Genomic DNA, 24,554 nt, shown 5'->3' on the forward strand with positions numbered 1-24,554 from the left:
ATGCTCCCTGCATAGCCGCCATCTGAGTCAGACACACAACCATCTTCTTCCAGCTGTCAGACATTTCATCCTACTCACCTGTTCTCCAACACACAAGTGCTAATCAACTCACCCATTTTCTCTCCTTTTCCTTTTTTAATTCCTGCTAAATGCCCACACATGACAACTCAGAGGAGCTCAAAGGAGAGAAATTCAAAATCAACTGAATTTCTTCCACCAAAAAAGATCTAGGTATATTTCCTGCCATTTTTTCTATGCATAATATATCTTCACATTTTTGTTTACAAAATTGGAATCATAGTTTACCTACTGTTTTATAGCCTGATTTTTCTTCACTTAACGGTGTATCGGGAACATTTGCCCATGTTCATAACTGTTCTTCTGTCATATGTGTTTTTACTAGCTGCATAATGGCCATTATATATTTCACCAAATAAACTTAATCTCTTATTGTTAGACGTTGGAATTGCTTCCAGTTTTTTGTTTTGTTTTTGTTTTTTTGCTTTCTTTTTTCATCTTTTTTTGCTTCCATTCATGAATTTATTCTATCCTTCTTAAAGTGCCCCGGCCTCTCAAAACAGATGCTTCTGGAGTACAGTACCATCTTTGTGACCTGTGCGATTGAGCCTTTGAATCCTAGTTTTCTCGTATGTAAAATGAGGCTCATAATACTTTAGTGTATCTAAGGGGTAGAGGTAATATATATATGAAGTGCCTTAACACATAGTAGATGATCCAAAATGGTAACTCTTGCGCCTGGGTGGCTCAGTCAGTGAAGCGTGTGACTCTTGATTTCGACTCAGGTCATGATCTCAGGGTCATGAGATCAAGCCCTGCATCGGGCTCTGCACTAGGCATGGAACCTACTTAGCATTTTCTCTCTTCCTCTCCCTCTCAAAAAAAAAAAAAAAAAAGTAACTTTTTATTTCAGAATGTAAATTGCTTAGAAATCATTTGGTTTTGATTAAGATGAAAGTAGACCACATTTGGTACCTAAGAGAGATGACTGTTTTATTCCATCGTCATTCCAATATCACAAGGAGCCTCATTCTGGTCTTCAGTTCATGGTAGAAAATATTTCAGGTGAAATCATTTTTTTCAACATTAAGATCGTATAATTCCAAGTTTAATTACATGTAAGTGGTCATTAGTGAAGAAACTGGACACTGATGTGAAATTAGAACCAACAGCTGTCCGGGGAATGCAAGTATTTATAGCTCTTAGGAGAATCGGGTGAGGATACAGGGGCTGTGATGCTTCACCAAAGAAAAGCTGATGAATGCCTCTTCCCCTTTTCTATCAGTTTCTTACGTGGTGAGAAGATTCTGTGGCTGTGTGGTGTTGGATGCCCTCCAGCCATCATGCAAACATGTACAGATGGAAGGCCCAGAACTAGCCTGAGAAAAGGAAGCAGAAAAAGAGATTATGTGCAGGATTAGGAGAAAAAAAACCTAAAGAGGACCTCTCACACCCCAGCCACCTTTGGAGCTGCCTTCCTCAGCTTTCACAGAGGAAGCCCGATGCCTGAGTCCTGTAAGATGTGGGGTCAGGATGGGACATAAAGAGACATGGTGTCCCCTCTTGTCCCCAGTCCTCTCTGCGGCATGGAATTTGGAGCTACCATGAACTTCTCTGGGCATATGCCTGCCAGAGGGTGGGCTTTCCCATCTCTCCTGCCTTTATCTCCCCCGCCCCCCGCCCTGCTCCGATTTCCTAAGACCTTTCTTCTGCAGTTCCCTGCTCAGTCACCCTTCTTGGTTAACACCTTATTTACTAATGGATGTCCAGGTCATAAAAGTATTCTTTTCTCATATAGGGAGTATAGGGATGGATGGATGGATGGATAGATAGATGATAGATAGATAGATGATAGATAGATAGATAGATGATAGATAGATAGATAGATAGATAGATAGATAGATAGATAGATAGATGATAGTATCTACTACGTGTTTTTCGAGTTCTCTTCCAATGCTCTGTGTATTCCACGTTTCTGTTTGTACATTATGATTTAATGATCCAAGCACTTGGTACCTGTTGGAAGACTTGGTACCCGTTAAAAAACCAGATTTCTGTTCTTGGTTCAACTACTAACTATCCACCCACTTAACAGAGGGGTCATGAACTATAAAATGCCTTCAGGGGTCAGCAAGAAACATAAATGAGTGAAGAAGCCCAGATACAAGGCAATAGGGAGTAGCAGGGACCGTAGCAAATTAGAAACTGTTATGCCCTGGCCAAAACGGACAGCAGCTACTCAGCACCAGCCTGTTGGTGCCATGGAGTTTGCAGAGAAGGTATTCCCTGATCCTCAGATGAATGAGTGAATGAGTGAACAGTTAAACATCCCTTCTTTAGTATAAAAATCGTTTATAGTACTTTTGTGTGTGTCTGTGATGATATATGCTGGACCAGCAATATTCACACCTGTTATGTAAATACCAGTCTTTTCTAAAAGTCCAATAAATGATCATCCCATGCATTACACACCGCTTAGCAAAAGAAATGAACACAATCCCACTCAAGTAAAATAAGAAATAGCATTTTAGAGTAGTATATCCACAATAACAAATATTGGGTAGCAGAAGAGGAGGGGGGTCAGGGTTTGGGGATGGGAAAAGTCTTTTATCAAAGGGGTAGCAACACCTCACTTTAACCCACCTCAGCACACTCTGCAGGGACCCATCACACATTCAGGACATCGGGAGCTCACCCAAACCACAATTGTTCTCACATTCTTTCTTCACAACACATCCTTAGAAAGATGAGATGCGTTTACAGCTACCCTTAGGTAATTACAACCCACATTTTATATTTCTTCTCCTTTGAAGGTTTCATGAAACAAAAAAAAGATATAAAAATATAGGTGATTATTGTGCATAAAGTCTTTGAATAATGCATCAAAGATCCATTAAAATACATGTAAATAACATATTTTAATGGCTCAGCCACAAACTAGTTGGGGATATTGAGCAACAAATGATAGAGCGGGGCCCGTGGCTCTCGCAGCCACTCTGGCTGTGGACAGAAAATGAGCAAGGCACGTTTGAAACCCTAAGCGTATGGATAGTTCCTTCTTGGTCTGCTTCTCGAGGAAAACCAAACAATTACCTTAGAATTATAAGCAACTGCAGGAGATATAAGCCCACTAAGATTATATTAGCAGACACACAGGCAAGAGCTAATAAACCCAGACCTGAGGTTAAGTGTAGTATGGGGGGAAGGGCCCTGGATTCAAAAGCCAGAGGTTCAGCCTGTAGTCTCTTCTTTGTGACCCTGTACCAGTTATCTGTCACCACAGTGATGATGTATAATCCAAAAAACACCCGTATCAGTGGCATAGAGTAATAAACATTGATTTCTGCTTAGGAGCCTCTAGGTTGGCCTAGCAGTTCTACTGATCGGAGATGGGCTCCTGTGGGCTTACTCGCGTCTGCAGTCCGCTGCAGGTGGGTGAGGTGCCTTTACCGCCCTTGGCTGAGCTCTCTTGGGCATTGCGGGCTTCAGTAGGGACAACTGCTGATGGAGCTCGGTGCTAGGAAGTCACTCATCTGCCAGCAGGCGAGCCTGGACTTGTCCTGAGGGGGAGACTTGGCACTGGAACACTGGTACTTCGTATGCATCCTGTTGGCAAGACATATCAGAGGCCAGCCCAGGGGAGGGAAATAGACTCCAGCCCTTGATGGGAGAAACTGCAAGGTCACATTACAGAGGGGGCAGGTACAGGGAGGAGAGAATTGGGACCATTTTTATAAATCAGGTTGTTACGGGTCTGGGGAACTTTTTTGACTTCTCTGAGTAACTCTTACCTTGCCTGTTATCTGCAGGTGGTTGTACAGCCCAATGAGGGAATACAAGTGAACATCATTTTAAACTCAAATTCAGTGCAGCAGTTCAAGTGAAGTTAGCTAAGGGGTGGTGTAGGGGAGGTAAAAACCACAGAATCTTAAACGTTTCTGGGTAGACACCGGCGGTCTAAGCTGGTGCTGGAAGACGGCTATTTCTAAAATCAGAAAACAAGTAGTTCTGGGGTTCAGAACGGGCCTCACAACAGCCCAGTCCCAGTTACCTCAAACCACAGCCAAGGACAAAGGCCAGATTCACAGTGGCTACCGCCCTACTGGGAATCACAGCAAACTTTAGGATCAACCATCACATCAGGGAATAAACTGGTCTTGCCCTTGTATTTTGGAAAAAAAGTATTATCTATATACCAGATTATATTATCACTTGGCTAGGTTTTTGAGATATTGTCCTCTTAGTAGTTCAAAACCTTTCACCTCTGCCATCCTCTTGGCATTGTGCATATTTTAATAATATCCCCGGCAATGGTAGTTGGAAGTCAGCATAGGCGTTTTACAAAAAAAGGTCTTCCTCGCCCTAAAAGCCAGGCAGATGTTTGTGCTGAACGCCCTCCCGACTAAATGCCTTCCTGCTGCTGGCGAGCAGGCACTGTCACTAAGAAAGCCCCTTCCACTCACACTGAGATGCCCAGAAGACACAGTCTTTGTGTCTTCGTATTTCTGAGCATTCTCCAGCCGGAACACCCTCTGTTCAGGTCCCAGGGCTCCCTGTCAGTAACTCCGGGCTGCGGTGTGCTTTTTCACTGCCTCTCGTGGTTCATAAGGGGAAGAGGTTTCTGGGATAATCAGAAGGACACAGACCTTCCAGCTCTAATATCGACAGGCAAGGCAGACGGCAGGCAGCCTTTTGCGTGCAACACTACTAAATGCTGCTCGAAACATCAAGCAACCTTGACTTGGATACCCTAAATTATATCGCTAATTAAAAGATGAGGATCATGTTTTGTTTTCACCTCTGACGGTGCTTGAGAGATCCAGGCAAATTAGACCCCTGGCAGCTTGGATTTGGCAAAACTGTGTAGCCTGGGTCTAAGTGAGGCCGGGCGCACTGCAGTGTGCGGGACCGAGGCCGGGGACTCCTGGTTGCAGGAGTGAGCCTCAGAGCAGCCGTGCTTCCCCCCACCCCGCCCCGGGGCGGGGTGGGGAGGAGCAGAACAGGGGTTATCATTGCTTGACCCTGTGACACAGAGGCCTTCGAGAGCACCAGGTGGCCCCACTCACCCCCCAGCCGGACTGCTGTTTGAGATCTGTGATTGAGTTTCCCCAAAGCCGTCTTCATCTTAAAACCTGCTTAAAGGCTAAAGGCAAACAAATCCTTCTTGAAACCTGAGTCCATTTTAAGATGTCTTTACTAAAATCCTCTCTGAACCATTAGCTGTTATGTCATATAATTTCCTTTTCCTGAGAGTAACATTCTTGGTGACTACTGCTGTAAGGAATTATAAGTCTCACCCCGTAAGAAGTTCTGTTCAGTTTCCCACGGTGATAATGTGGTACTAAGGCGATTTTCTGAATTTCTACCTGAGGTGTTTTTTCATTTCATTCTGACTACTAAATCTTTCTCTCTTTTTTTTTTTCTTTGCCTTTCCTGAGTTAGAAATGCTGTATGGTTTGGTTGATTGAGGTCTGCGTTGATCCTTAGCACAAAGGTCAGTTGGGGGCAGAATGACAGAATTTATGATCAGACTTTCTTCAGAATGAAAATATATATCCCCGGATGTTTTAAACCTTATTTTGTAATGGTATCAGGGGTTCTTGTATTTTTTTATAATCTGTGCACCCAGTGGCAGACACTTCTTTTCAAGACTTTAGCAGTTCAATAAATAGAAAATGTTACATACTCCTAGATTCAAATTAAGTTTAATTTAAAATGCCTTTTTAATTTTAAAATATGCTTTTAATGTGTTTTGTTTAATTTGCAGTTTTACTTCCCACTATTTCCTAATCCATATATCTTGAGTTTTAAATTAAAAATGGGTTGATTGGAGGGGGTGGTTGACAAACTACAGATAATTAATTTTAAAACTTAATTTATGTGGGATCATAGGGTAACCTGAATATATTAGAATTCTCCAGGAAAAAAAAAAACTCCAAGGCAAGAAAATTAAAAGGCAATAAATCCCAGCTCAGTAGAAGTCCAAACTGCCTAATAGTTTAAGACAGCTTGAGGACACTCTGTCAGAGCTACTCAAGGCCAGGCGAGGTATTCAAGTAAGTGACTTTAGAGGTCCCTTTACAAAGCCGTATCACCTTTAAAATTCTGTATTCCTTTGTCTGGGCTTTCAGAAAGTAGAAAAAGGAGGACTATGAATATGTACAGAGTACTTACCCTGGGCCTAGCTCTGAACTAATTTCATCCTTCCAACAAAACGTGGAATTATTCACCCCATTTTACTGATAAGGAAACTGAGGTTCACAGAGGTTAAGTAATGGGCCCAGAGAAAGAAGTGAGGATTCAGAACCTAAGTCCGACTGACTCCAAGCATCCTGAGCTGACCACAGCAGAACCTGTGCCTTCCAGGCTCCAGGCTCCAGGCTCCAGGCGTGGCGAGGGCCTGGCTCCTTGTCTGCTCAGGGGAAGGCTGTCTTTCCTCACTGGATTTTCAGTAATTCCAGAAGTTACCAATAGGTGGCAGTATATACACGTAACAATGACAGTGCCTGTGTTAAATCGGTAGATTTTCTTTTTCCGGGTTCCCTATCGTTGTCAAAGAATCACTTTATGTGAGTCATCTGAGCAATTTATACAAAGCATCCCTGCCCATTGGAATAAAAAAAGATACTGTCAACTACCAGCTGAGTTGCTCTTTGCATTCCTCCCTGTGACAGTAATAATGCCAGAGCAGTTCACTGTTGGCTTCCTAAACCTGGCTTAGACAAGTCTCCTTATGATCCCTTGCTGCTGAGGAGCCTCGTTTGCCTTTTCTTCTACGCTGACACACAGACTGGGACCACTAGGGAGGCTTGGAAAATTACTTCTTTAAAAACTCTTCATAGCCAAACAGTATTGAAATGTGTTCAATTTCAAAAAAAAAAGGTCAGGACAGAAGTTGTATCTGTGGCCCACCCTCGTGTGGAACAGACACACCGCTGGGAGTGTGACCCTCTGTGGCCACCTCTCCAGCAGCCTCGCTCGTGGAGCTGCAGGATTCACCACAGACATAATGAGTCCTGGAGAAGTCTCCACCTCTGAGGCTCTTTGTGCTCCAGGCACTCTGATGGGTTGCAAGGTTGGGCCCTTCTGACTGGGCTCGGGGTTTCCTTAAGTTTCTCTAGGGTGGGGGCGCCTGGGTGGCTCAGTTGGTTAAGCGACTGCCTTCGGCTCAGGTCATGATCCTGGAGTCCCGGGATCGAGTCCCGCATCGGGCTCCCTGCTCAGCAGGGAGTCTGCTTCTCCCGCTGACCCTCTTCCCTCTCATGCTATCTCTCACTCTCTCTCTCTCAAATAAATAAATAAAATCTTTAAAAAAAAAAAAAAAAGTTTCTCTAGGGTGAACCTGTGGTGTATTTTTCTAATGACATAAATGAGCTCCCTTGGGTGGCTTTTGGCAACTTACTCAAAGCATAGTTTTCCTTCAGACAGCCCTATTCTGCCTATTTGGGGGAGGGAAAAAATGAGTCTTTCTTCAGAGAGCCGTGGCCCTGGAATGCTGGCTCTGGTGTACTTCTTTGAATTGTTCCCATGGGACAGGACACTAGATGACGGCAGGCTGAGGAGCCCATTCATCTTTATCAACAGGAATGTAAACTCAGTGACTCCACACGTTTTTATTATGCACCCACCATGTGTTTGGTATTGTGCCGGGAGCTATTATATGTGGCCTTAAATTATCTTCCACTTAACATGAAACTGGTGTGGAAAAAAACAATATTAGCAAAAGTTATCATTTATCAACTTATGAACTCGTTAAGTTATCATCATTGTTCTTTAGTAAAAGTTCTTATTTGTAAGTTGGGAGTGATATTGGTCACCCGCTTCTCCACACGAAGAACACCTAAAACTGCTTTCTGTTACCAAAGCCAGACAATTGTAACGCATGCCCCCAGATAACAAATAGCTGAGCAGAACTGGTGTCCTGTCTGCTTCCGCGCAGGCTGCAGAGTGGGATGAACCTGCAGATATGCTTCGTCAACGACAGCGGCAGTGATAAGGACAGCGATGCTGATGACAGTAAGACTGAAACCAGCTTGGACACCCCCTTGTCTCCCATGGTGAGTCCAAAGCCACCAAAGCTCTGTGTGTGTGCTTTCCTGGTCACCCAGCTTCTTTTTTGTTGCTGTTAGTCAGGAAAAAAACATGGCAGAGATTAAAAAAGGAATGTCTCGTGCCATTTCTTGACATAGCGTGCTCCTAAAATTTGGCAATGAAGAATCAAAGCTGTGATACAACAAGGAGACATAAGCTCTGCTAAAGTTAGCAACTACTTTCACATTAAGCCATGAGAGAAATCACATATGCCCCAGAAGATTATGCTAGATGCCAGTCCTTCTCCATTGGGCTTAGAAACATTAAGTGCAGAGCAGCAGTGGGACACATCTTAAAAGGCAGGGGCCGGGATCCGGGTGAGGATGGGAGCGCTAGCATGCAGAGACGTTGCTCAGAGAAACCAGCAAGATAATGTGCATAAAACATTCCTTACGCATTCCTTGCACACATACTACAAAGGGTGACTTAATGGTCCAGGCCACTAATTGCTGGAATCCTTTACTCTCTGTGAAGTCTTTATCACCTTTCTTACCAAAGACCAACCAACAGGAAACTGTGTTGGTCCATGAGTGCAGGGCAAGGTCAGAACTCCGTTGGATGCCTGAGATCCTGTCCACTCCAGAGAACACACTGCCTTAGCTCTGGGTTAAATATTTTGCTGTGTCTGATCCCTTCAGGAAAGTTTTGAGACCAAGAATCAAAGGGACATCTCAAGTTTATTGTCATAAGTAGATTCTCCCTATTGTTATGTGACTCTGCTAAAATCAGAGTCTGTTCTTGGCACGGAGGAAAGAAACCATCTGCTTTAATGTTATTTGAGATTCGTACAGACCAAATCAGGTGGCGAGTCATGTTGATGGAGGGAGGGGACTCTCTCTCAGCCACTCTGGGAGGGCCCAGGGACTGCTGTAGCCCATCTCCAAAGATGGCGCCTGACACAGAAAGCTCAGGGCTGCTCTTTTTCCCTTCACAGAGCAAACAGAGTTCTTCCTATTCTGATAGAGACACTACTGAAGAGGAATCCGAATCCCTGGATGACATGGATTTCCTCACAAGGCAAAAGAAATTGCAAGCCGAAGCCAAAATGGCCCTCGCCATGGCCAAACCAATGGCCAAAATGCAAGTAGAAGTGGAAAAACAGAACAGGAAAAAGTCTCCCGTCGCTGATCTCGTAAGCAGTAGACGCTGAAACGCCAGAGAGTGTTTGGTGGCTGCAAATGGTTGACGTGGTCCCAGTTCTTTCCCAGAGTTATGCAAACTTGGGTTTCTACAAGGCAGTTTGTAAAAAGTACTGTCATTGAGAAATATTTAAGTTTGTTTCTTTTTCCTTCCTACTGTATCACTGAAAGATTCATAAGCACCAGATTACACGAAAGTAAACTGTTCTTGATTCATATCTACTGTATTTCTTAGAGGTGGTATTAGCTGTCAGGGGGATATTTTAGTGTCATTAAAGCAGTACCAGTTTAGAACCTGCTGGTTGTGGTAAATTCACTATCGTCTTGGCTGTCATTCCCGCCTTTCAGGGGAGACAGTATGGCATATTGGATAAAGGCCCTGGGCTTTGAAGTTCAGCGCTGCCATTAACTTGCTGTGGGGCTCTGGGCAAGTTACTGAAGTCTCGGTTTTGTCATCTATCAAATGGGAATAATAACACCTTTGTGAGAGCACGATTGTGAGAATTCAGTGAACAAAGCATCCAAAGCACATAGCACAGTGCTTGTAACATGGTGCAAACTCATAAAGAGCGGATATTATTAATTTTACCCATGTCATTGGTATTCCTGGAGCTCCCTAGTCATTCATTTGTGGACATGACCACTGACTCACGGTTGTCACAGCCTGTGTTCACGACCAGTCGGATAGCTTTTGATCTGAGTAATGTAGCATTTTGATGCCAGTAGGGTTTTGGACAACGTGGTGTATGGGGCTGGGGGACGGGGAGCTCGCACTGGGAAGCTCAGACTGGGAAAGCTGTGGAGCGCAGAACCTGAACGGAAGTGGGTGAGAGCAGGTCTGTCAGGAGAAAAGTGGGTCTTGTGCTCAGTGCCCTGGCTGCTCGGGTCACACCTCCGTTTCTTCCCTCTGCATCTTCAGCTACCACACATGCCTCATATAAGCGAATGCCTGATGAAAAGAAGTTTAAAGCCCACCGACCTGCGGGACATGACTCTTGGGCAGCTACAAGTGATAGTCAATGATCTCCACTCCCAGATAGAAAGTAAGTGTGCGGGGTGCTTGAAAATGGGGTGTGTCAAGTGTGAAACATCGTGGGATAGTGCTACCTCCTTGATTCACTTCCTTTGTCCATTTCCTTGGGTTCCTCCTGCGTGCTGCAAGAGAAGGAAGAGAATCACAAGGCTCTGTTTTTGGTTTTTTTACTGTACAATGTTCAGAAAGTTCAAGAATTATTCAAGGTTCACAGAGGTGACAGGTCCTTTTTATTCATCTCAAACCCCCAGCACCTAGCACAGTGGCTGGTGTGTATTTGGCTCGCGACATGTGTTTCTAGACTACAATTTGGTAGTTACACTTCATTAATTATGCAATTATACCCTCAACTTTACTTGTGTATCTATTCATTTTAGGTCATCAAGTCAGATTCAGCTTACTTTGTGGGACTCCAGGTGGGGAAAATATGTATGACCAGCATGTGACAATTACAGGATGACAAATTATGGGCCTTTTTCTCCCCATAATAAAGAAGGGTCTCCCAGAGAAGTGTGCCAAGTAGGTGGCAGATGAGTGGCACTCACTTGAGGCGGCTGGTTGTGCAGAAAAGGGCAGTCAGTTGCTCGGCCTGATGAGAGAGAGAACATAGAAGATGCTCACTTGGGCAGTGTGGTTAGTCCAACAGAACCCATGTGCCCTCCAACCTTTGGAACATATGATTCTATAAAATTTACAGGTTAAAAACCACCTAAGAGACACACCAACCACATGCATTCACACGAACTAACTATAAAAAAGCACTTAAGAGCCAACCAAGGAATTTGTACACGGACTGAATGTTTTATTAACGATTTATTTATGGGGCACCTGAGTGGCTCACTCTTGATTTCAGCTCAGGTCATGACATCAGAGTCGTGAGATAGAGCCCCACGTCGGGCTCCGTGCATGGAGTCTGCTTGAGATTCTCTCTTTCCCTCTCCTTCTGTCCCTCCCTACCTTCCCCAACTGGCAAGCTCTCTCTGAAAAAAAAAAAAAAAAAAAAAGATTTATTTATTTGTTTAGGTATGATGGAGGTATTGTGGGTATGTTAACTTTTTAAAAAAAAAAGAGCCCTGTCTTTAAAGATACATACTGAAATATTTACAGATGAAATGATAACAATGTCTGAAATTTAAAATAATCTGGTAGGAGAAGGGGAGATAGATGCGTCAAGATTGGCCATGAGTAGATCCTTTTTGAAGCTGGTTGGGTGCATGGCCATGGGGATTCATTAAATCAGTCTCTTTGCTTTTATATCAGTTTGAAAATTTCCAGAGTAAAAAGTGAAAAACTCCATATGGGAAAAAAATTTCCATGCATTATGTGGGCCCTCTACTGAGTGCTAGTATAAAAAGCAACTCCACTGGGATTTTTTTTTTTTAATTTTTTAAAAAGCTACCCTAAGAACATAGTGAAAAAAATAGAATTGGGCATATTCAGAGTTAATATGTTCAGTGTTGTTTTAAAATCAAGAGAAAGGGTTTGACATTCTAATTAAGAAACCATAGATTCACAGGGTGTTTTTTTTTTAATTCTACTACATTTTGATTTTAGTTGAGAGCAAATTACTAGGACTATAATTCTTTCAAGGACCTAAAGGCTTTCTGATATTTTATCACTGAAACATCTTCCTTAGACTTCTAAATACTAAAATTATCATCTAGCTCCTTTCAGTAGTCGATGAATTTAGACCTCTTTGTATGATTTTTTTCCCTCCCTTTTTTAAATTGGAAACTAGTCTGAACTAAAGGCAGATCAGTGCATCGTTTGAAGTCAGGATCTCTAAAAACATTTCCAAGGAGGACCTAGCTGAATACCTCCTTCCTTTCTTTTGTTTCTGGGCCCAGAGCTCTTGCTGCTAAATGAACGCTATGGTCCATGCGTCCGTGTGTCGGGACCTAGAAGCTTCGATCTAAGGGTAAAAAATCAGAGAGCCCCTTGCTCGTTCCTGCTTTTCGGGAACAGGAGCCAAATTCACCCAGTGCACTGGTTTCAGGAGGATTAGAAATGTTTCTCTCTCTGTGTGTTTGGTTCCCAGCATAAACCCTAAGGAATCTTTTCCTTGGCACTCATCCGGGATTTCAAGGTCTTACGCACCTGGCTTTTGCATAACTTGAGATAGGACTTAGATATTCCTGAGAACAGCCCGCCCTGGGGCTGTTGCTTCTGTGGGCCATAGGAGGCCTTGGAGCATCTCTGAGGCCCCTCCTCTGCTGATGCTGGATGTCCCTCCAGCTCTTGGGGGTGGGAGCATCCTCAAGACGGAAGGTGGAAAACTTAACATGCCCCAGACATTTTTGTTCACATTTGCGCAAAACAAAACCCTGCTTTTTCTAGCAAGCTATTTCCCTAACAACTAACGGTTTCGTTTCCTGCTTTAATGTGAATGTCATTGGAAATCCTTCAAACTGTGGTCCTTTTCTTCCAACACTTCTGTAATTGTGCAAACTCGTCATGTTCTCAAACTGAGGAATTCTCCTGGGCTTGTGAAAGGCTAATAGAAGAATTCCAAGTCTTAGCAAAAGTAGCTCGTGTAATGGGTCCGTATAGCGGCACATTGTGACTTAGACACAGTTTTATCCGTTTTTTAAATGCTCCCTTTTCTTTGCTCCAGGCTTGAATGAAGAGCTGGTCCAGCTGCTCCTCATCCGAGACGAGCTGCACACAGAGCAAGACGCCATGCTGGTGGACATCGAGGACTTGACCAGGTCAGTGATGCCTCACCCTTTCTGAAGAAGGGAAGAAGCCCAGGGGGCTCTGAAGTTTAAGAATTAAGACAACAGCAAGCTCTAGAGAATTCCTTCCCCTTACTTCCATGAGTAACTCACCTCATCTCTGCTGGTGTCAGCTGTTGAGATGGAGAGGAAGTGGCTAAAACTCCTCTCCAGATGCATTGCTTAAACACACACACACACACACACACACACACACACACACACGTGCGCGCGTTGCTTTTTCACAACCACCCTCCCAGTGCATTCGAATTTCTTACACCTCCACCGAAATCAGGTCAGCAGTTCTGGCCCAGGAGGACTTTTTCCTGAAGGACTGTTCCCCTGGGCAGTCAGCCCTAAGCCATTCCATGCTGGCACGCGTCCAGCACACGAGCAGCCGTGTGGTGATTGCCACCCAGCTCTCACTCGCACCTGCCATGTCCAGAAGGCAGGGACACTGGCATCTTTCCACCGCACCAGTGCCACCAGATTGCTCTCACTGGGGAGGAAACTCCAGGACTTGAGTTTCCAGCTGGGCCTGGCTCCAAGCACCCCTCTATACAGAGGGAAAGAATGTTGCCTCCCCCCCCACCCCCGCCCCACCGGGATACGGAAAGGAGGCTAAGGCCAGTCAAGATCTTGCATTTCTTAGTAGTTTTCTTTGTAGAAAAGCCTATCCTCTTAAGTATATAAAGTATATGAAATACTGTGAACGTTCTTATGATCTCATATTTACTTTGCTACCTTTTCTAAGACTGTACATACGAAGTCTTTAAACCAAGAGATAATAATTACTATTAATCCCAGAAATGGGATTCAGAGAGTAGAAGGCTCCCCAAGGAGAGAAAGAATGCTGCATGTCACAGTAACATAAGGAATTAACCACAGGATCCAGAACCATCTGAGAGAAGCTTTGAAAATATTTGTAGGGAAAATGCACTTAGCACCTACCACAGGACCTCTTCTCAATTGTAATGCTGGGTAAAAAAATATTTTTCTAAATTCAGTGTCATAAAAATAGTCTGGGTAGCAAAATAAATGCTATAGAACTATGTCTAGGCTTTTTCTTTAAAAAAGACCTATGGCCAGTACTCTGTGTTGTATGCTTTGGATATTGTATTGCCTCGCCCCTAATAAAAAACAAAAACAAAAAGCCAGAAGGCCTCATACCTTCTTAGTATATTCGTCTGTATCTAAAATATCACAAGAACACTCACATAATATTATTGCCATCTACCCATGTATTCAGGCACTGCCCCAGCAACTGTAAGACACGTCCCTTTTTGTTTCGTCTAAGAAATTTGTATATAGATACTAAGATTATGGGAAATCACTAGTGAAATCTAAGACCAAAACCTGCATCTTCTAAAAACAATGTGAGCTCTTTTGTAAACGCTGTGACTTACCTGTGACAGCAGAGACCTTTCCTCTGCTCCTCAAAGCAGTTCTGGCATTCCTCATCACCAGGGTGTCGCCGAGAGGCCCCTCTCTGCTCTCAGGGTGTTAAGCTAGTCCTTACTAGCAAACAGAACCGTGGGGTGAAAAGAAGAGGAGTTTACTAATTTAAAATTGTTAGAGGAACCCTTTAAAGTGGAGCAGGTGGGGAGATGTTTCTATGTCCCTTCCTGGCTGCAAGCTGTAACTTTGCTCATGGGGGGGGGGATCTGAGGGTACTTAAACATACCTGAAGGTGGCAAGGTCAGAATTTTGCAGCCAGATCCCAGAAGGCTAAGGGCAATTGGCTGGGAAGTTCCATTCACCTGTCCCCTTCGCCTGTCCAGTGGAGAATGAGACGTTCTGCCATTCCAGGTGTCATTCAGATGAGTGGTTCTTAATTTCGGCCGCACATTGGAATCACCTGGAGAGCTTTATAAACTGCTGACACCTGGGTCCCACCCCGAAGATCCTGATTTAATGATTCTGTGGGGTGGCCTGGGCATTCGGATTTTTTTAAACCTCTCCAGGTGATTCCAATGCAGAGCTGAATTTGAGATGTACTGGCTAAAATAACACCTCTTTAGAAAAGTGCTCCCTGACTGCCCCCCCAGCCCCCAAGACTGGGGTAGGACCCCTTCTCTGTGTTCCTGGCAACATGGCATCCCTTCCATGTGGAGCCCAATCATATTGTGTTAAATCGTCTGCTGTTTCTCCTTACTCACTGCACACAGCCCCCTCCTCCATCTAAAGCAGAGGCCAGGCTGTTTTCATTCTTTGCTGTGTCCCCAGAGCCTTAGGACAGTGCCTGCCTGGCACAGGTCCTCGGTAATGACTGTTGCTAAAAAAGGAGTCCTTGTGGGGGGGCTTGAGTCAAACAAATGCTAATAAGGACTTTCATATAAATAGTTGATGAGAACCTTTTAGTTTTATGGACTAAAACCTTTTCCCTCCTTTAAAATGCTAATGCAATTCGTGCTTGTATGTATGTATGTCTCAAAATAACACCCAGCTTTCAATATTTTCTGAAGCTATTTCCTGTCCTTCTCGCTCAGAAAAACCCCTCGCTAATGTGTGCATGCACACGTGTGTGCACTCACATGAATACATATTTTTGAACTGCTATAGAAACTATAATTTAATTAGCTACAGTGGAATCTTAGCTCAGTGGGCATCAAAATATTTCTTGAGCTGAATTTAAGGGGGTCCCATAAGCTACTTGATGAAAGTGATCAAGGCTGTTTTATACACATAAACAGGGCCATGACAGGGTCTGCTGAAGGGCATATTTTTTTAGGAATAAAGGGCTGATCTCTTTTTCTCGAGTTCCTTTATTGTTAAATGAATATCACCAATTATTTGTGGGCTGTTGAATGTGGCAAGGACACTGTTGTCACTTCCCTACTTCTGAAAGTATTTGTGGTTTGTCTCCCCTATTCCATAGATAGGAGACATTCTGCACAAAACGAGTGAGTTCAACTTGACGTCATTGACTACCCAAATGTAGGCAGCACACAAAAACTGCCCCTGAGCCTTTGATTACAGCTGGAAACCACAGCCTTAGATGCTTTCTCTTGCCAAATTTATGAATTCCTAAAATTGTCCTTCAAAACATTTGTCTTTTGCAGACGTCAAACCCTACCACTCTCTGGGAAAACATTTAATTAGCACACTTAGTCAGGTGATGTCATCAGCTTGGCCGTTCTTCCCCCTCTGTCTCCACTGGCCAGTGGCTGGGTTGGCTGGATGTGGGGCTCACGGGCCATAATAGGGCTCAATGACTAAGAAGACTCCTCCCATTCTACCACTTACTCTCACTACCATGATCATGCCCTTAAGACTAATGCGGGAGCCGGGGGAAGTATGCAAACATGGAAAATCTTGGCATCTCCAGAGACCCACAGTTTGTTAGGAAGACTAGGTTTTGTGAGAGGGGAACTGGATTATTGGCTTTAATTTCTGTCAAGAGCCTTTTGAATGCTTATGTTTGTGTCTGTGTGCATGTTTAGATAAAGCAGTCATGCGGTTCCCTTCTGTCACAACACCTTGTTTAGACTTTTTGCTTAGCACTTACATTCTATCTGCTATCTCCTTCTTTGCTATCTGTTCCTTTTTTGCCCCTCTCCCCTGGAATATACGTGCCACGAAACCAAAGACCTGAGTGTCTGCTCACCGCCAAATTCACAGCACCAGGAGCGGTACCTGGCACGTGGAAACACATGAAACATTTGTTGGCTGTATTTTCCCAGATACTTCTCTCTCTTTTTTTTAAGCACCGTGCTTTTTCTCTCAGAAGTAGTGACATCTACCATTCTCAGGTTAATCTAGTGGCTTATTCAATAAATGGAATCGTACATAGAATATACCAATTAAAGAGGGCAAAGCCATTTGGATTAAGTATTGTTACTTAATTCTCTGGGTTTCACTGTAACTCTGAGCCTCCGTTTGGGGGATTGTTGTAACTGTGGATTAGAAAGCAGTTTGCATCTTCCCCCTTGGCACTAAATGATCGTATGATTCATTTTACAGACATGCGGAAAGTCAGCAGAAACACATGGCAGAGAAAATGCCTGCCAAGTAAAAGAAGCCATCCGACCGAGAGGACAAGCTAGAATTTCTTTTGCTTCCGTGGTTGTAAAAATGCTGTTTCTAAAGGTGGCGCAGAAACAAATGAATATCAGTGTTAGCCATTGATAATGTCTGAAGCTTAACGTCCAGTGACTGGCCTTTGCTTCTTAATTTATTTTAATTTTTTTACTGTGCCACTAAATGTCAGGCATTTTAATAAAATATTGTTACAAAAAATGTACAGTACTGACACCATCACAAGTCATGGTTCTCAAAGAGGGTAGTTTTGACTTTATTTTTATTTGTTTAGAGATTTGAAGTTGGAGCAGTATTTTACCACTGACTACTTTCATTCTTCACTGTAGTTTTAAAGAAGACCTGTAAATGATGGTGCTATCTATACAAGTCAGAAATACATGCCTGCCTCGTAGTGAAGTTGTAGCTCTCCGTAATACGTACATTTTAATCAGTTTTCAACATTTTGTGAATGTTGACTACCTGAAGTTCATTTTTAGATGTGCTATTAACATTCTGTTGGATTCAGAGGGTTCCTTGAAAGTTTTATGTATAAATATGTAAAATAAAAATTAAAACTTTGTTTCATAGGATATGTCTTTTTGCTCACTAGCAAGCCTGATACTGGCTATATTTCTAACCTCTTCACACCTCCTCAACTGAACTCCCCACCGTGAAGCTTTTGTCAGTGAAAAAGATAAAGTACTCCAGAGGAAAGCAATGTGGAGAACTGACAGGAAGACTGTGAAGGGTGTGGAGTGTGTGTGTGTGTATGTGTGTGTGTATGAGAGTGTGTGTGAGAGTGTGTGTGTGAGTGTGTGTGTGTATGTGTGTGTGTGTGATCCAAAGAGGACAACCTCAGCAACATCACCACTTCTGTCAATGCTCAGTTATCAATCTGGAATGTTAGCGCTTTACCATTTACAAGCTCCTGGTCTTGTTAGAGCCTGTTACCACATCAAAACTCCATTTACCAAATTTGCCACATGAACAAATGATGCTGCGTTTACTCTTTTCCCGAGGCCAGTTGTTGCCATGTTTCAGATTTTAACCACTTCTATTTGGTCTCATGAAGAAACTTGCCAAGTCTAAAGTAGATTACAGGTTTTCCCCAATAAGTAGAGTTTCAAAACGGAATAATTCGCTAATGTCCATGCAGGTATTAGAGAATCATAAACTAAAGCAGAGATGTGCAATCAACATTCCAGAACCACCCACAGACTACCTGGTTTCATTATTTGGTCCATGATGTAATCTGAAGATTATTTTATTTTATTTTGTTTTATTTTTAGTTTTAGGGGTAGAATTTAGTGATTCATCACTTACATAACATGAAGATAGAAGTTTAGACAACTGTCTACCTGTCCCTTTCTTAAAAATACCCATAGATATTTTAAGTAAGAGTAATTAAGAGTTGCCAAACTTCAGTCTTCTATTTAATAAAATAGGTAACCTAAAGTTGTAACACGAATCATTTTTTATGGGCCTCAATCAAGTTATTTTCATTTGGGATGGAAAAATACTACAACCCATAAATATATTCTGGCTTTTGTGAGTTGGTTATTGAGCAGGATAGGCTGCTCACCAGTGAGTGAAGGGTGGGTCCCAAAGAGGGGTCCTCTCTAAGCGTCGGAGTCCTGCATCAGCTGTCAGTCATCTCCCAGAGTGACCTCAGCCCTGAGAACAGGCCCAGCTGCCGGACCTTTGCTGGGGGGCAGCTGGGTGAGAATATTGGTCAGTAAGCCAGTGGCTCCCACCTTCAGCCGCTCAGTGGAAGCACCTGGGAACTGTAGAAACCACTGGCCCCACAGATACTGATTTAACTGGTCCGGGGTGTGGCCTGAACACGATACTCATACTGAGAACCACTGCCTTAGACATTCTTCTTTTTTAGCTTTTCTTTAACTATTTTTGAAATATCTACGATTTCGTCTAATTAAAACACATTCCTACTAATTTGAAACTTCTGGAGCTGACCTAGGAAGCATGCCACAAAAATGTTTGTGCCCACAGAAGCGCAGTAGCATGACCTAAGCCTCCTGGGTCATCCACAGCCTCGAGACTCGACACTAACGCTCAGCCCACCAAGAGAAACTATCCTAGTTTTTTAAATCCTTGCCAGAATTGCCAATTCCAATAAAAACTTAGAAATCAGTTTTTTGCTTTGTCTTCCACAATGCTATCTCTGGCTGGAAATGTAATCTGAAGAAACCCACGGCCTCTCAGTTCTTCAGTTGTTGGAAGCACATGATCATAACCAGAGAGCTCCTAACTGGAGAAGGAAGAGAATGAGCTGACACACACAAGGGCCCCCGAAAACACCTCTGGGGGCAAAGCGGTTCTTTGCAAAAGTAGAACAGTTCTTCCCACTACCCTGAGACCCTCAAGAAGATTATAGCCAGTGTACTTCTCTGCCCCCGTAGAGCCGTCACCAAGTGATTCACGTCCAGGGGGATTCTTTCAAGATTGGGTCTTTCCAGTCCTTTTGCTTATGATTTTCAGCAAGGACTGGGATTATTCCCAACAGGATTCTGACCTGCTCTAGGTCACCCTTCTGTTCATGAACTAGGACCCTTACTAATTAACCAGTCTTGGTTAGAATGCTCAGATCCCTGACCTCAGAGATAGGGGATTGGGCCACCTCTCTTCCTGATTTTAGGAGCGTGAAGTCCAAATGAGCACACAGGCTCTGGGGCCAGAGGGCCTGGGCACAAATGCTCACTCTACCATTTCCCAGTGATTTGACCCTGAGCGAGTTACTAAATCTCTGTTTTCTCTTGTTTTATCACCTATAAATAAGATCTCTTGGGATTATTCTAAAGCTTGAATAAAATAATGTCCGTGAAAGCACCTGGCACCCAGTAGATCCTCAATAAATAATTATTGAAAGGAGAAGTAGATGATCAGGGTTTGGATAGAGGAAGCATTCTGTATTTTACCAGTTTCTGAGATTTAAAACACCCTTGTGGGTCTTTTTTTTTCTTGTTTATTAATCATTAACTTACAAAACAGATACTTAAGGAAAAAGTTAAAAACTCCAATCTCGGGTGCCTGGGTGGCTCAGATGGTTAAGCGTCTGCCTTCGGCTCAGGTCATGATCCCAGGGTCCTGGGATCGAGTCCCGCATCGGGCTCCCTGCTCAGTGGGAAGCCTGCTTCTCCCTCTGCCTCTCTCTCTCTCTCTCTCTCTCATGAATAAATAAATTTAAAAAATATTTTTAAAAAAACTCCAATCTCTAACACCTCCCTCCTCCAAATATCAATGTTAAAACTTGGAATGTATTCTTACACACTTTTCCCCATGCTTACACAAACAGATACACACATATAGGTTTTGTGTTTCACTTTGTTTATACAAAGGTGGGATCACATCAAACAGGGCTTTGCAACCTGCTTTACCCGTGGACATCCTTCCAGGTCAGTATATACAGATCTAAGCCATTCTTTTTAATAGCTGTATAGTAATCCCCTTCAGCCATTTAGACATTAAGGGTCTTTCCAGATTTCTGCTACTAAAAACAATGATGCAATCAATAAGCATGCTTGTACTTAACATCTGCTTGTGCTTTCATTCTGTGATCACCTCATTTTTCTTTAACTGTTCCTTGGTATCATGTTTAGATACTTCAGATTACAGAAAGCTAAAGTAGGAAAGACCAGGTGAGGCCTCTGCAGAGAAGTTCTGACAAACACCAACTCATTTTCGTCTATCATCATTTCATCTTTAAAGAGCATGGGTATCACTTCCTTGACACAACTGTCTCTCTCTCTGTGTGTATTACACAGCCTCCAAGGACCATCATCTGCTTCCTGAATACAGGATTTTCTCCATTTCCTGTTTGAGGGTAGAGGCCAACCTCAGCCACTCCAGTAACTATAGCCCTCAGCGCAGAACCAAGTAGGGAGGCTTCCCTGGAAGAGAAAGTCTCTGATCATTGGAACCCGCCCTTTTGACACTGGCATTAACTGGTGGCACTCTAGTCTTCCTGATGTCTGATGCCTCTCCTCTTAGCTGAGAGATGAGCTCCTTGACCTGGCTTTTACCCAGGTTTAATCTCACTGTTCTCAAGCCTGTACCCCCATTACTGGTTGACTCTTTCTTAAATCCTTCACCTCTCCGAACTTTTCATCAGCAATCCAGCGACTTCCCTTCCACATAATCATCTCTGATAAACAGCCCTATGGCAGATATAGCCAGCTGTCTGCCAAAATGTATGCCTCCTCATCATGTTCATAGTTAACAGAGTTTTTCCTGACAAGCAGCTGAACAGACAGGGACTACATTTCCCACTCACCATCCCCTTACGTCAAGATGCGACCCATCATGGATTTTCACCAATGGGATGTTAGTGGGTGTGAGGTGTCTTCATTCCAGCCAAGGCTTTTAAGAAGGGGTTTGTGTTCTTCACACATTCTCTTTCTCCTTACACCAGCTGCAATCCCAAGGACCTAGAGGGTGGCAGAGCCACAACATGGAAGGAGTCTGGGTTCCTGCATTCGCTGCATGAGCACAGCTGCCTGCTGCTTATAGGATTTGCCTCAGGCAGTTACAGGAGTGAGAAATGAACTGTGATTATGTCTGAGCCATTACACAGCATCGAATCTCCTTGTTACAATGGCTAGCATTACTGTAACTAATGCAAGTCCAAACAAGAACAGCCACAGTGCTTTAAGAAAGAACTGGAACACAAACCCAGGTCTGTGAAGACAAACCCTGTGTTCTTAACGATCAGCCACATGACTGCTAGAGACCCACCTCTTTCATCTAGAAGATCTTCTCTAGTCAGTGACTTACGCTTTTTCAATTCATAGACCTCTTCAGTTTAGTTGAAATACTGTCCCTCATTCTTTCTTTTTCTCCAGCCATTTGGCAGAAAGCAGAGAGGGCCAAAATGAGATTTGTCATGAACAAACAATTCATGCCAGAAACAAGAAAATGGATTTTATTATGAAGCTAGAAATAAATATTTATCAAGTGACTACAGGATACTTCGGTGTCCATCTGGAAGAGCCTTGGGTTTCTACAACCCTCAAGACCACATTTTGATTATTACTGTCCCGGCTGAATTCTGATGCTCAGGAAACCCAATTACCTTTTGCACTGACATTCATTTATTTTCTCTAAATAAGATATGACACATTCATTATGAGATAGGTTGGTGGGTAGTGAGTTTTCCAGAATATTTTAATAGAGGTTTATAGTCAGTAGTCAGTATAAATTAACATTATATTAAATAATTTATGAATTCATGGTCTGGCTATGCAAAATGAAAGTATCTTCCTAATTTCTGAGATGAGAATCCAAAAGTATTTCATTTAATAGCTTTAGTAGGAAGCAAGTCACCAGAACTAATTAATTGGTTGTAAGAAATTCTTTGCCATAGCATAATTTTCTTCATACCTTTCTCTATTCTAGAGCAATATTCTGCTTGTGGTTATAACATGGCCTTTGTTTAAAAACTATTCAATCTACTTCCCTGCACCATGCTATAAGAATACAAGGTAGAAAAGCAATACTTATGGGAAAAGAGATTTTATTCTCACCCTCCAGACTAGGCATTCAAACTTTCTTGATGATTATTTACTACTAGCATCTCTCTTCTTTTATATTCAATCAATATCTTATTTGCTTTTAGGCTTTGCAGAAAATAGTGGCGTGTATCCTGACTCTGGTAGAGCATAGACGAGGCTGGAAGTGAGTTCTTTAATTTTCTGCCTCATAAAGTTACTTCGCTCCAGATGTCTCTTAGTTCTCGGTAGAAATTACAGTCTGTAATGACGTGTCATCTTACCTTGTGAGGGGGCTTTTTAGGTCACAGAGCATCCCCACGTATTAGAAATGGCATTTCAAAGACAGCCGGGAGCCCATACTTCACCTTAAGAGCAATTTAGACAGGAGGGTTCGAGGTGAAAATGGTGGTGACTCTCCCAGGCAAAGAGGAGAAAGGACTTTACTAATCTATCACAAAGCATCTATTTCCTCTTTCCAATGATGCGAAGGACTCTTGTCCCTTCTGCTTAAGGAGGCTGGTTTTAAGAAATGTCATTGTCTCAGATGCAAATCAGACTGAGAATGAAGTGCCAGGCAACTCTGTCAGGCCAAGTAATTTTTTAAGGGAAGTAATACATGCCTCAGGAGGAATAATTATGCGTGGGACGTTTTGTATGGGAGTAATAAATCCATCTCCCTACAGTTCTGGCTAAACCAAGAGTGGGAGTGGAAGAGAACATGGGGCTTCTCGGAGTTCCCACACTGGTCTCCCACACTGCAAGTGTGGCTGCCGGTCCTTAAGGAGACAGAGCTTTCACTTCCTGGACCCAAGGCCAAGGGCAGGAGAGGTGAATGTGAGGCCTGAGGAGAATAGAAATGCTGTTCAGTAAGAGACCCCCGGGCCCTGACAGCACCTGCTGATGGGAGCGGCTCCACTCCAAGCCTTACCTCCACTTCCTCCAATGCATTTTGGTGCCTGGAGCCCATTTGCCAAGCAGATGCTTTTGGGGGTGTTGCCTCTGTGAGAGTCAGAGCTGCAGAGCTACCCAGTGTGCCTTTCAGGGAGGGGCCATTTTCTGGGAGGACATTCTTCAGTCACCACAGTGGGTCCGGGTGAGCCTTAGAGCCAGGGCCACCCCAGGAGTGCTGGGGCCTAGAAGGCATTTGTCCAAGGCAGCCTGAGAGGGGCTGAACAACTGAGGTTTTATGAATTTCGTAGGCAATACCTAAACAATTAAAAACCTCTTTCGAATACGAAAACAATGAATCATGGATCACTACATCAAAAACTAATGATGACTAACATAACTAATGGTGACTAACATAACGTTAATAAAATAAAATTAAAAAAAAAAAACCTCTTTCAAGTTTCCTCTACTTCCCAAGCTTATCTGGGGGCTACCTCCCCATAAATAGGCAAGGATCATTAAGGAAATATAAATTAATGAGGTTTGCAGGACAGGGGCAAATCCAACAATAAAAAAATTAAAAAAGTTTTTAATTATGCCCTCTATGACTACACTTGAAATGTGTTGTCCATTTGCCCCTTATCAAAAAGAGTCCTAGATAAACCCCCGAGATTTTGAAATCTCAGTTTATTTCAAGTCTTATTTTCTCTCTCTCTCTCCTGTTTCTTTTATGGTCAGCCCAACCCCCTGATTTGCATAGCTGGTGTGCCAATATAGTCCTAAAATGCTCTCCCCAATACACTAAAATAAAAATTCTAAATGCCCACTTCCTCTTTTTAAAAGTACACACATGTGTATCACTTCCTAAATTATATTCATTGTCAAGAATCTTAGACGATAAAATCATCCAACAGTTGGTTTCCGTCTGAGGTAGTTAGCTACTTCTTTAAAACCTCGCAGTTGCCTTCCTACATCTTTGGAGTCTCTGTACTTACTAGCTGGAGCCAAATACACTCACTCATCCTCAGAATCTTGAATTTCAAAGAAAGCAGGGAGTTCATGTACAAATGACTCTCATTTCAGGTGTTTGCATGGATTTTCCTCCACTACCCATTACTTAGGCAAGCAGTGTTGCTTTCACATC

The 24,554-nt window shown here is 43.1% G+C and overlaps 1 protein-coding gene and 1 long non-coding RNA gene across 9 annotated transcripts in view; one reads left to right on the forward strand and one right to left on the reverse strand.

Annotated features, from left to right (window-relative positions):
* The window catches only part of LOC113916508 (schwannomin-interacting protein 1), an 854,544-nt gene extending 836,942 nt beyond the window's left edge, over nt 1–17,602 (forward strand). For all 8 annotated transcript variants that reach the window (XM_027582977.1, XM_027582979.1, XM_027582978.1 and 5 more), the window contains 5 exons: nt 7,958–8,075; nt 9,044–9,241; nt 10,168–10,291; nt 12,896–12,989; nt 16,959–17,602. In XM_027582977.1, the coding sequence (XP_027438778.1) occupies nt 7,958–8,075; nt 9,044–9,241; nt 10,168–10,291; nt 12,896–12,989; nt 16,959–17,010 (586 nt within the window). In that variant the 3' untranslated portion in view covers nt 17,011–17,602. The remainder of the gene's footprint in view (nt 1–7,957; nt 8,076–9,043; nt 9,242–10,167; nt 10,292–12,895; nt 12,990–16,958) is intronic.
* LOC113916511 lies at nt 869–22,938 on the reverse strand. The gene is made up of 5 exons (XR_004819990.1): nt 22,804–22,938; nt 14,402–14,513; nt 10,827–10,870; nt 10,356–10,403; nt 869–3,624 (listed from the first exon to the last, which is right to left on the reverse strand). It is a non-coding gene; the product is annotated as an uncharacterized LOC113916511 (long non-coding RNA).
* Between the last annotated feature and the right edge of the window lie 1,616 nt (nt 22,939–24,554).

This window comes from Zalophus californianus, chromosome 1, assembly GCF_009762305.2.
Source record: "Zalophus californianus isolate mZalCal1 chromosome 1, mZalCal1.pri.v2, whole genome shotgun sequence".
Classification (NCBI taxonomy): Eukaryota; Metazoa; Chordata; class Mammalia; order Carnivora; family Otariidae; genus Zalophus; species Zalophus californianus.